The sequence below is a fragment of the Oncorhynchus keta genome, chromosome 14 (genome assembly GCF_023373465.1).
Source record: "Oncorhynchus keta strain PuntledgeMale-10-30-2019 chromosome 14, Oket_V2, whole genome shotgun sequence".
Taxonomy (NCBI): Eukaryota; Metazoa; Chordata; class Actinopteri; order Salmoniformes; family Salmonidae; genus Oncorhynchus; species Oncorhynchus keta.
The window spans coordinates 1,351,147-1,363,434 of NC_068434.1; the positions used below are offsets into that span (position 1 = coordinate 1,351,147).

The window sequence follows — 12,288 nt, forward strand, 5'->3', positions numbered from 1 at the left end:
TTGTCTGTGTGTCTGTGTGTATGTGTGTATGTGTGTCTGAGTGTCTGAGTGTCTGAGTGTCTGTGTGTCTGTGTGTCTGAGTGTCTGAGTGTGCCTGCCTGTGTGTCTGAGTGCCTGTGTGTCTGTGTGTCTGTGTGTCTGTGTGTCTGTGTGTCTGTGTGTATGTGTGTATGTGTGTCTGAGTGTCTGAGTGTCTGAGTGTAGTGTGTGTCTGAGTGTGTCTGGAAGACCAGTTAAAACAATTGCCTGATCAAATCCTTGTGTCTGAGCAGACATTAACAGATGTATGTGTGTGTGTGTGTGTGTAGTGTGACATTAACAGATATGTGTGTGTGTAGATGGTCTGTGTCAGAGCAAACAGAAACAGTGTGTGTGCACTACATAGTTCAGAGCAGACATTAACAGATGTGTCATGTGTGTGTGTGTGTGTGTGTGTGTCAAGGGGCAGTGTGTGTGTGTGTGTGTGTGTGTGTGTGTGTGTGTGTGTCTGAGTGTGTGTGTCTGAAACAGTGTCTGAGTGTCTGAGCAATGGAAGACCAGATATTCAAAACAATTGCCTGATCAAATCATAGGGCAGACAGTAGATGGTCTGAGAGAGCACTACATAGTTCAGAGCAGACAGAAACAGATATGTCATAGGGCAGTTGGTCCAATGTCAGAATGGTTTGGTCCATTTCAAGCAAGTGGACCAGACTTAACTGAGGGGTACAGAATCATCATTATTTAGCCGATAATGGAGGTCTCAAGGAAAAACAAAATTTGGGGTTGATTTTTGGTCCCAGTCCGTTCCTGGTAAACATGACTGTTATTACTGTGAAGCTCTGTTCATACAGTTAGTGTGATGCTCTGTTCATAGCCGGTGATGGCCTATTCAAAATGGCCTCCACAGAGAAGGATAGAGACTGGCTGGACACGACCTTCGTCCCGGCTGACTTAGACAGGAACTCCTTGCTGTATCTATTAGAGCCTTTGAAACTGTAGAAGTCCTTAGAAGGTCCTTCACGGTACTTTCTGGCTGCATCCTCCAGCAGTTCGTTACAGTAGGGGCCCCGGAGCTCGACCCCGGTCCCAGCTCTCTCCCCAGCCCCAGCTCCTACCTCTACCCTAGCCCTCTCTCTCTCTCCAGTCCCGGCCCTAGCCTTCTCACTCAGTGTCTGCTGGATGAGTGAGTGAAAAGAGTTGAGCTTCATGGATAGCGTGTGTTTGGCGCTGTCCTTGCTCAGCTTGTTCAGGACATGTTCGTGGCTGGGGTGGTGAGGGTGAGGCTGGGGGTGAGATGTACTTGGAGGGAAGGCCTGTCCGAAGCCTCTCTTCGGGGGAGAGAAGGCTGATCGTTTGAGGTGCCCCCCCTGGGTGAGAGGGGCCTGGGACTGGGCGTGGCCGTCCTGCTGCTGGGGGTCAAAACCTTCGGGGAGGCCCACAGCGACCCTCGACCCCTCTACCTTTGCGGCAGTGACGGCAGTGGTTGCCGTGGCGTCGTGGTCGGGTGGGAGGCTTTCTGCGGCAGTGGCCATCGTCCTGGGATCCCAGACTGCACCTGGCTTCATGTTCTGGATGGCCGTGGCATTGCGCAGGCACTGCTGGTACAGGAGAGAGGGGCCACGTGGCCACACCATGAACCCTCGCTGAGAGGTCAGCTGTGAGGTCAGAGGGTACTGGCGGTAGGTGGTCGCCACGGAGACATTGGAGGAGATGAGCTCCATGTTGCTGGGGCTGGCGGCATATTTCAGGGAGAGGTCCACACAGCTGGGTGACAGGAAGCGACAGAGTTCCTTGTTGTTGTGCTGAGGCTCCTCAGGGGCTGTCTTGTAGGATTTGTACTCTGCAGCATGCCGGACCAGACTGTTGGGGAAGAGCAGAGAGGCTGTAGCAGCCTGTGAGGGTCCTAGCAGCTCTCTCTCCTTGTACTCTCTCTCCAGCATGATCCTCTCCAGCTCTTTGTCAGCAAACGCTCTCCTCTTCCTCATCCTGTCGCTGAGGGGGGGCGGGAGGGACGGGCTGGCCCCCAGGTACGGGTCACCCTGCACCGGACGGTATCCTGAGAGGAGACAGAACAGGGGCAGAGGTGAGATGACATATAAATCAAATCATATCAAATTGTATTGGTCACATACACATGGTTAGCAGATTTTATTGCAAATGTAGCGAAATGCTTGTGCTTCTAGTTCTGACAGTAGAGCAATGCAGCAACATAACTATATAACAATGTGATACTACATGATAACAATATAATACTATATTAATAATACTATACTATATAATAATATTATATACTATTTAATATTAATTGATACTATATAATAACAATATAATACAATATGATACTATATTATAGTCATACTAATAATAATACAATATTCAATTTCATTCTGGGTTAGATTTAATGTTATAGTAAACTGCTAAAAGTATACATGATCTGTTTCGTATAACTGTTCATTTTATTGATGTTAAAACTCTCTGTTAAAAAGAAAAGTAACTGCTGCAAATGATTGCAGGTTGACGGTGTGGAGTTAAGCCTATTGGATATATTTTTTTTATTGATGTATGAATCAGATTAGGTTAAATAAACAGGTTAGATATCAATGATATTAGGTTAAATAAAGCAGGTTAGATATCAGACAGATTAGGTTAAATAAAGCATGTTAGATATAAATGATATTAGGTTAAATAAAGCATGTTAGATATAAATGATATTAGGTTAAATAAAGCAGGTTAGATATCAGACAGATTAAATAAAGCAGGATAAATATCAATGATATTAGGATAAAGCAGGTTAGATATAAATCAGATTAGGTTAAATAGAGCAGGTTAGATGTCAGACAGATTAGGTTAAATAAATTAGGTTAGATATCATTCAGATTAGGTTAAATAGAGCAGGTTAGATGTCAGACAGATTCGGTTAAATAAATTAGGTTAGATATCATTCAGATTAGGTTAAATAAGCAGGTTAGACATCAGTCAGATTAGGTTTAATAAAGCAGGTTAGATATCAGACAGATTAGGTTAAATAAAGCAGGTTAGATATCAATCAGATTAGGTTAAATAAAGCAGGTTAGATATCAATGATATTAGGTTAAATAAAGCAGGTTAGATATCAGTCAGATTAGGTTAAATAAAGCAGGTTAGATATCAGACAGATTAGGTTAAATAAAGCAGGTTAGATATCCGTCAGATTAGGTTAAATAAAGCAGGTTAGATATCAATGATATTAGGTTAAATAAAGCAGGTTAGATATCAGACAGATTAGGTTAAATAAAGCAGGTTAGATATCAATGATATTAGGTTAAATAAAGCAGGTTAGATATCAGACAGATTAAATAAAGCAGGATAAATATCAATGATATTAGGATAAAGCAGGTTAGATATCCATCAGATTAGGTTAAATAAAGCAGGTTAGATATCCGTCAGATTAGGTTAAATAAAGCAGGTTAGATATCAGACAGATTAGGTTAAATAAAGCAGGTTAGATATCAGAGAGATTAGGTTAAATAAAGCCAATTAGATATAAATTATATTAGGTTAAATAAAACAGGTTAGATATCAAACAGATTAGGTTAAAAAAGCAGGATAAATATCAGTCAGATTAGGTTAAATAAAGTCAAATATTTTTCAATGATATTATGTTAAATAAAGCAGGTTAGATATCAGACAGATTAGGTTAAATAAAGCAGGCTAGATGTCAGTCAGATTAGGTTAAATAAAGCAGGTTGATATCAGACAGATTAGGTTAAATAAAGCAGGTTAGATATCAGACAGATTAGGTTAAATAAAGCAGGTTAGATATCAATGATATTAGGTTAAATAAAGCAGGTTAGATATCCAGATTAGGTTAAATCAGGTTAGATTAGGTTAAATAAAGCAGGTTAGATATCAGACAGATTAGGTTAAATAAAGCAGGTTAGATATCAATGATATTAGGTTAAATAAAGCAGGTTAGATATCCGTCAGATTAGGTTAAATAAAGCAGGTTAGATATCAAGCAGATTAGGTTAAATAAGCAGGTTAGATATCAATCAGATTAGGTTAAATAGAGCAGGTTAGATATCAGACAGATTAGGTTAAATAAAGCAGGTTAGATATCAGACAGATTAGGTTAAATAAAGCAGGTTAGATATCAGACAGATTAGGTTAAATAAAGCAGGTTAGATATCAGACAGATTAGGTTAAATAAAGCAGGTTAGATATCAGACAGATTAGGTTAAATAAAGCAGGTTAGATATCAGACAGATTAGGTTAAATAAAGCAGGTTAGATATCAGTCAGATTAGGTTAAATAAAGCAGGTTAGATATCAGACAGATTAGGTTAAATAAAGCAGGTTAGATATCCATCAGATTAGGTTAAATAAGCAGGTTAGATATCAGACAGATTAGGTTAAATAAAGCAGGTTAGATATCAGACAGATTAGGTTAAATAAGCAGGTTAGATATCAGTCAGATTAGGTTAAATAAAGCAGGTTAGATATCTTGCAGATTAGGTTAAATAAAGCAGGTTAGATATCAGACAGATTAGGTTAAATAAGCAGGTTATATATCAGGCAGATTAGGTTAAATAAAGCAGGTTATATATCAGGCAGATTAGGTTAAATAAACAGGTTAGATGTCAGACAGATTCGGTTAAATAAATTAGGTTAGATATCATTCAGATTAGGTTAAATACAGCAGGTTAGATATCAAACAGATTAGGTTAAAAAAAAGCAGGATAAATATCAGTCAGATTAGGTTAAATAAAGCAGGTTAGATATCAAACAGATTAGGTTAAATAAAGCAGGTTAGATATCTTGCAGATTAGGTTAAATAAAGCAGGTTAGATATCAGACAGATTAGGTTAAATAAAGCAGGTTAGATATCAGACAGATTAGGTTAAATAAAGCAGGTTAGATATCAGACAGATTAGGTTAAATAAACAGGTTAGATATCAGACAGATTAGGTTAAATAAGCAGGTTAGATATCAGACAGATTAGGTTAAATAAAGCAGGTTAGATATCAGACAGATTAGGTTAAATAAGCAGGTTAGATATCAGACAGATTAGGTTAAATAAGCAGGTTAGATATCAGTCAGATTAGGTTAAATAAAGCAGGTTAGATATCAAGCAGATTAGGTTAAATAAACAGGTTAGATATCAGTCAGATTAGGTTAAATAAAGCAGGTTAGATATCAGACAGATTAGGTTAAATAAAGCAGGTTAGATATCAGTCAGATTAGGTTAAATAAAGCAGGTTAGATATCAGACAGATTAGGTTAAATAAAGCAGGTTAGATATCAGACAGATTAGGTTAAATAAAGCAGGTTAGATATCAGACAGATTAGGTTAAATAAAGCAGGTTAGATATCAGACAGATTAGGTTAAATAAAGCAGGTTAGATATCAGACAGATTAGGTTAAATAAAGCAGGTTAGATATCAAGCAGATTAGGTTAAATAAAGCAGGTTAGATATCAGTCAGATTAGGTTAAATAAAGCAGGTTAGATATCAGACAGATTAGGTTAAATAAATTAGGTTAGATATCATTCAGATTAGGTTAAATAAAGCAGGTTAAATATCAGTCAGATTAGGTTAAATAAAGCAGGTTGGAAATCAGACAGATTAGGTTAAATAAGCAGGTTAGATATCAGACAGATTAGGTTAAATAAAGCATGTTAGATATAAATGATATTAGGTTAAATAAAGCAGGTTAGATATCAGTCAGATTAGGTTAAATAAAGCAGGTTAGATATCAATTATATTAGGTTAAATAAAGTCAAATATTTAGATATCAATGATATTAGGTTAAATAAAGCAGGTTAGATATCAGTCAGATTAGGTTAAATAAGCAGGTTAGATATCAATGATATTAGGTTAAATAAGCAGGTTAGATATCAGTCAGATTAGGTTAAATAAAGCAGGTTAGATATCAGACAGATTAGGTTAAATAAAGCAGGTTAGATATCAGTCAGATTAGGTTAAATAAAGCAGGTTAGATATCAGACAGATTAGGTTAAATAAAGCAGGTTAGATATCAATGATATTAGGTTAAATAAAGCAGGTTAGATATCCGTCAGATTAGGTTAAATAAAGCAGGTTAGATATCAGACAGATTAGGTTAAATAAAGCAGGTTAGATATCAGACAGATTCTTTTAAATAAAGCAGGTTAGATATCAGTCAGATTAGGTTAAATAAAGCAGGTTAGATATCAGACAGATTAGGTTAAATAAAGCAGGTTAGATATCAGTCAGATTAGGTTAAATAAAGCAGGTTAGATATCCATCAGATTAGGTTAAATAAAGCAGGTTAGATATCAATGATATTAGGTTAAATAAAGCAGGTTAGATATCAAGCAGATTAGGTTAAATAAAGCAGGTTAGATATCAATGATATTAGGTTAAATAAAAGGTTGATCAGATTAGGTTAAATAAAGCAGGTTAGATATCAGTCAGATTAGGTTAAATAAAGCAGGTTAGATATCCGTCAGATTAGGTTTAATAAAGCAGGTTAGATATCAAACAGATTAGGTTAAATAAAGCAGGTTAGATATCAAGCAGATTAGGTTAAATAAAGCAGGTTAGATATCAATGATATTAGGTTAAATAAAGCAGGTTAGATATCCATCAGATGATGTTAAATAAAGCAGGTTAGATATCAGTCAGATTAGGTTAAATAAAGCAGGTTAGATATCAATCAGATTAGGTTAAATAAAGCAGGTTAGATATCAGACAGATTAGGTTAAATAAGCAGGTTAGATATCAGACAGATTAGGTTAAATAAAGCAGGTTAGATATCAGTCAGATTAGGTTAAATAAAGCAGGTTAGATATCAGACAGATTAGGTTAAATAAGCAGGTTAGATATCAGACAGATTAGGTTAAATAAAGCAGGTTAGATATCAGACAGATTAGGTTAAATAAAGCAGGTTAGATATCAGACAGATTAGGTTAAATAAAGCAGGTTAGATATCAGTCAGATTAGGTTAAATAAAGCAGGTTAGATATCAAACAGATTAGGTTAAATAAAGCAGGTTAGATATCAATGATATTAGGTTAAATAAAGCAGGTTAGATATCAATGATATTAGGTTAAATAAAGCAGGTTAGATATCAGACAGATTAGGTTAAATAAAGCAGGTTAGATATCAGACAGATTAGGTTAAATAAAGCAGGTTAGATATCAGACAGATTAGGTTAAATAAAGCATGTTAGATATAAATGATATTAGGTTAAATAAAGCCAATTAGATATAAATGATATTAGGTTAAATAAAACAGGTTAGATATCAGACAGATTAGGTTAAATAAAACAGGTTAGATATCAGACAGATTAGGTTAAATAAAGCAGGTTAGATATCAGTCAGATTAGGTTAAATAAAGCAGGTTAGATATCAGTCAGATTAGGTTAAATAAAGCAGGTTAGATATCAGACAGATTAGGTTAAATAAAGCAGGTTAGATATCAGACAGATTCTTTTAAATAAAGCAGGTTAGATATCAGACAGATCAGGTTAATAAAGCAGATTAGATATCAGTCAGATTAGGTTAAATAAGCAGGTTAGATATCAGTCAGATTAGGTTAAATAAGCAGGTTAGATATCAATGATATTAGGTTAAATAAAGCAGGTTAGATATCAGACAGATTAGGTTAAATAAAGCAGGTTAGATATCAAACATATTAGGTTAAATAAAGCAGGTTAGATATCAAACAGATTAGGTTAAATAAAGCAGGTTAGATATCAGACAGATTAGGTTAAATAAGCAGGTTAGATATCAATGATATTAGGTTAAATAAAACAGGTTAGATATCAGACAGATTAGGTTAAATAAAGCAGGTTAGATATCAGACAGATTAGGTTAAATAAAGCAGGTTAGATATCAGACAGATTAGGTTAAAAAAGCAGGTTAGATATCAGACAGATTAGGTTAAATAAAGCAGGTTAGATATCAGACAGATTAGGTTAAATAAAGCAGGTTAGATATCAATGATATTAGGTTAAATAAAGCAGGTTAGATATCAGACAGATTAGGTTAAATAAGCAGGTTAGATATCAGACAGATTAGGTTAAATAAACAGGTTAGATATCAGTCAGATTAGGTTAAATAAAGCAGGTTAGATATCAAACAGATTAGGTTAAATAAAGCAGGTTAGATATCAGACAGATTAGGTTAAATAAATTAGGTTAGGTATCAGTCAGGTTAGGTTAAATAAAGCAGGTTAGATATCAGACAGATTAGGTTAAATAAAGCTTGATAAAACATAGAAAGTATTGAACTTTAAAGCATTTTACAAAACATCTCAAATTGTATTATGCCTGCTTAGTTCTATCTGATACCTATAAAATAAAGACATTGTAACAAGTCAGAGAGAGAGAGAATATCAAGGAGATCAACAAGTATCCAACACCAGTTCATTCAGTAAAACCATCACTTGTAAACAGGGTAAAGGAGTTTCCTGCTTCATCTGAGAATAGAATTGCATTGCATAGGATAACATAGAATAGGAAAGGATGGGATAGGACAGGAAAAAATAGAAGAGGAAGGGATAGGATAGGAGAGGACAGGATAAACAGAATAGAAAAGGCTAGGTTAGGACAAGATAAAATAGAATAAAAAAGGCTAGGAGAGGACAGGATAAACAGAATAGGAAAGGATAGTTTAGGACAAGATAAAATAGAATAGGAAAGGATAGGATAGGACAGGAAAAAATAGAAGAGGAAGGAACAGGATATTTTTATTTTATTTTTTTATATATATTTTTTACCTTTATTTAACCAGGCAAGTCAGTTAAAGAACAAATTCTTATTTTCAATGGCGGCCTAGGAACAGTGGGTTAACTGCCTGTTCAGGGGCAGAATAAACAGGATAAACAGAATAGGAAAGGATAGACTAGTATAGAACAAAATAGAATAGAATGGTATAGAACAAAATATAATATAATAGAATATGATAGAATGGTATAGAACAAAATAGAATAGAATAGTATAGAACAAAATATAATAGAATAGAATATGATAGAATGGTATAGAACAAAATAGAATAGAATAGAATATGATAGAATGGTATAGGACAAAATAGAATATAATAGAATATGATAGAATGGTATAGGACAAAATAGAATAGAATAGAATATAATAGAATGGTATAGGACAAAATAGAATAGAATAGAATATGATAGAATGGTATAGAACAAAATAGAATAGAATAGAATATGATAGAATGGCATAGGACAAAATAGAATAGAATAGTATAAGACAAATTGGAATATGATAGAATAGAATAGAATACAATAGTATAGGATAGAAAAGTATAGAATATAATATTATAGAATACAATAGTATAGAATACAATAGTACAGGATAGAAAGTATAGAATATAATATTGTAGGGTAGAATAGAATAGTATAGGATAGAATAGAATAGAAGTGTATAGGATAGAATAGTATAGGACAAAATAGAATAGGATAGAATAGAATAGTATAGAATACAATAGTATCGGATAGAAAGGTATATAATATTATAGGATAGAATAGAGTAGAATACTATAGGATAGAATATAATAGAAGAGTATAGGATAGAATAGTATAGGACAAAATAGAATAGTATAGGATAGAATAGTATAGGACAAAATAGAATAGAATAGGATAGAATATAATAGTATAGAATACAATAGTATAGGATAGAAAAGTATAGAATATAATATTATAGGATAGAATAGTAGAGAATACAATAGGATAGGACAAAATAGAATAGTATAGGATAGAATAGTATAGGACAAAATAGAATAGAATAGGATAGAATTATATAGTATAGAATACAATAGTATAGGATAGAATAGTATAGAATTTAATATTATAGGATAGAATAGAATAGTATATGATAGAATAGAATAGGATAGAACAAAACAGAAAAGTATTCAATAGTTTAGGATAGGATCGACTAGACAAGACTAGAATAGACTACAACTGTGTTACCTTCCAGAATGCTCTTAGCCAGCATCGTTGATGGTCTGATGTGTCTCTGGTAAATAGCTCTTCTCTCTGCTGGAATCTGCTTCCCACAAATTCCCTTTTTATCCTGATAAAATTACAGAAATAAAACTATTTGAATCGTGATTTCAGAGGCCTTATTCGTTTGATACCAGTCCCAAGGTTTTGAAAATATTAGATAAATGATACCAAGAGGCTACTTATAATATAAATCAATTATTAATGTATTGTTCATATTACGCTTTCATCGGCCCATTCTGAGTTCATCACCCTAGCATGTGTTCGGTGAGGAAATAAATAATATAACTCTACTAAACTAAAACTAAACATTTAAAAATATTTTCTGTGTTAGACTTTGCTGCTACTTCCTCTGTCCTGATCATTTCGATGCATAAGACCGAAACGGGACATGATTTCAATTTAGGCCCTTTTAACAATGTTTTTTACAATGTCAAAATGACATGTGTTTCTAGTCAATGAAGACAGTTGGAATACATTTTAAATAAAAATTATTTTAAAATACAGTTTTGGCAACATTGCTTGCAATAAAGTTAAATGGTGAAATCAACGAGTTTTACACCCTCTCCAATGACTGAAAAAACACACACGCACTTTAATGTAATAACATTATAATTTATTAGAATCCAAACACACACCTCTGTAGCTTGTTGTCTCCGTAGTGCCACCTGAGCCGCCATGACCCGCTGTCTCTCCACCACCAGAAGACAGTTGGCACACTGGCAGTCCCTCCAGCGGCAGAACCGCTTATGCCCCTTCAGACAAGACACCACTCCGTGGTTTCTGCAGCGGGCACACTTCGGCGTCCGGCTTAGCTTCCGCTGTTCACCGGACCCCTGGCTGGTGGTGCCCGGATTGTCATCTCCCTTGGCCCGCGGCTCGTTGTCTCCTGCGCAGGACAGAGAGGAGCTGTAGTCCGGCAGGTCCTGGTCGTCACTTTCGGTCTCCAGACTCTCCACGTCGATCTCAAACTCTGCACCGGTGATATCCGTCATCATGTCTGTTGCCTGTCTCCCGGTGCCTCGTGCCTACCGTCCTATCTCCAAGGTTCTGGCTCACGCGGCGGTTAGTTCACTACAGTCAATAAAGTCTGAAATGAAATAATATATCTGTCATTAAAATCCCTATGGAATGATGTTCCACATTGTGCGCCCTATGGATGACAGTCCAATAAACATATCAATTAGTAATAAACAGAGAAATAATAACAGCATATGTTCCCTCCAATCTATGAAGTGTGAAAAACGAGTAAGATAAATGGGTAAACCAGTTATACTTACTTCAATGCAGGCAGGCAACTCCAGAAAAGATTCCTTTCAACATCTACTCCTTATTGCAGTTTGTCTCTAGTCAGTGCGCTCTGAACTGATGAACTTGTCTGTAAAACAGCACTGACAGACACCGCTGACAATCTGTTTAATTGTTGCTCAATGTACCGCGGAACAGAGAGAGAGATATCCCAACGATAAATACACACGTTGTTCTGACGTGGTCTGTCACTCTGGTCCGCTCCACGGTTTTCTTCCAGGCTTGAGCCAGATCACCATCCCTATGAAGAATTTGGGTGCGAGTGGATTCCATCGTGATTGGCTCGTTTTCAACCCCTCGACCCTATTGGCTGTTCACGACTTTCTCTTTGTTGATGGAATTGTTGTAATGGCGTGGAGTTACAATCTAAACAAAACGAGGAAATGATTCATCAACATATTGGAGAGCAGAAAGCAAGAGAGAGAGGCTATGAGGCTATATAGAGGGCTTGATAGTGGCCTCATGCGTAATGACAGCCTGTAACATAGGCCTCATATACAATGGTAAGAACTTGAAGCTCTTATCAATTCATGAAGTGTAGCAACGTTGTCTGACATAAAATAGGATTCCATCCAATTGGTGCCAGATTTTCATGCGAATATTCAAAAATTCGCGTAAAAATATCCATCAAATTGACTTGCTGCTGAAAACATGATGTGCGGGACGAGGTAGTGCACATACAAATGACTTTTGTGGTTAAATTCCCATGTACCGAATAAAAAATACACGTTAAATGGGTTTCCATCGCATTTTCAACTCTACAAATGGTTTTGTCACCAAAAACGTTGCGTTATATAGCAAATGTGCTCTAGCCAACAGCTCGCAGATAAAGTGTGGGTTCAGGTTATTATGGACAAAAGGGCAAAATTATTTTTATTTGTCAACCTCATCACCGTGCATTTTCACCACCCTGTGAAGTTCATCATAATGTATGTATTTAATATGTAGCCTATTAGCTGAAACCGCATGCTTTCCCGAGTCGTAGTGGGAGTACGACACGAAATACTATCACCAC

At 35.6% G+C, this 12,288-nt stretch overlaps 1 protein-coding gene across 2 annotated transcripts; it reads right to left on the minus strand.

The window, feature by feature from the left end:
- Positions 1 to 821: 821 nt before the first annotated feature.
- LOC118378106 (doublesex- and mab-3-related transcription factor 2-like) lies at positions 822 to 11,771 on the minus strand. 2 transcript variants are annotated; one of them, XM_052460804.1, is made up of 4 exons: positions 11,246 to 11,771; positions 10,604 to 11,118; positions 9,933 to 10,035; positions 822 to 2,038 (listed from the first exon to the last, which is right to left on the minus strand). In XM_052460804.1, the coding sequence occupies exons 2-4, from the start codon at positions 10,961 to 10,963 to the stop codon at positions 834 to 836; spliced, it is 1,668 nt and encodes a 555-aa protein (XP_052316764.1). In that variant the 5' UTR covers positions 10,964 to 11,118; positions 11,246 to 11,771; the 3' UTR covers positions 822 to 833. The 2 variants fall into 2 exon arrangements, with proteins under 2 accessions (XP_052316764.1, XP_052316763.1); XM_052460803.1 differs by having other exon boundaries at positions 10,604 to 11,055; positions 11,246 to 11,770.
- Between the last annotated feature and the right edge of the window lie 517 nt (positions 11,772 to 12,288).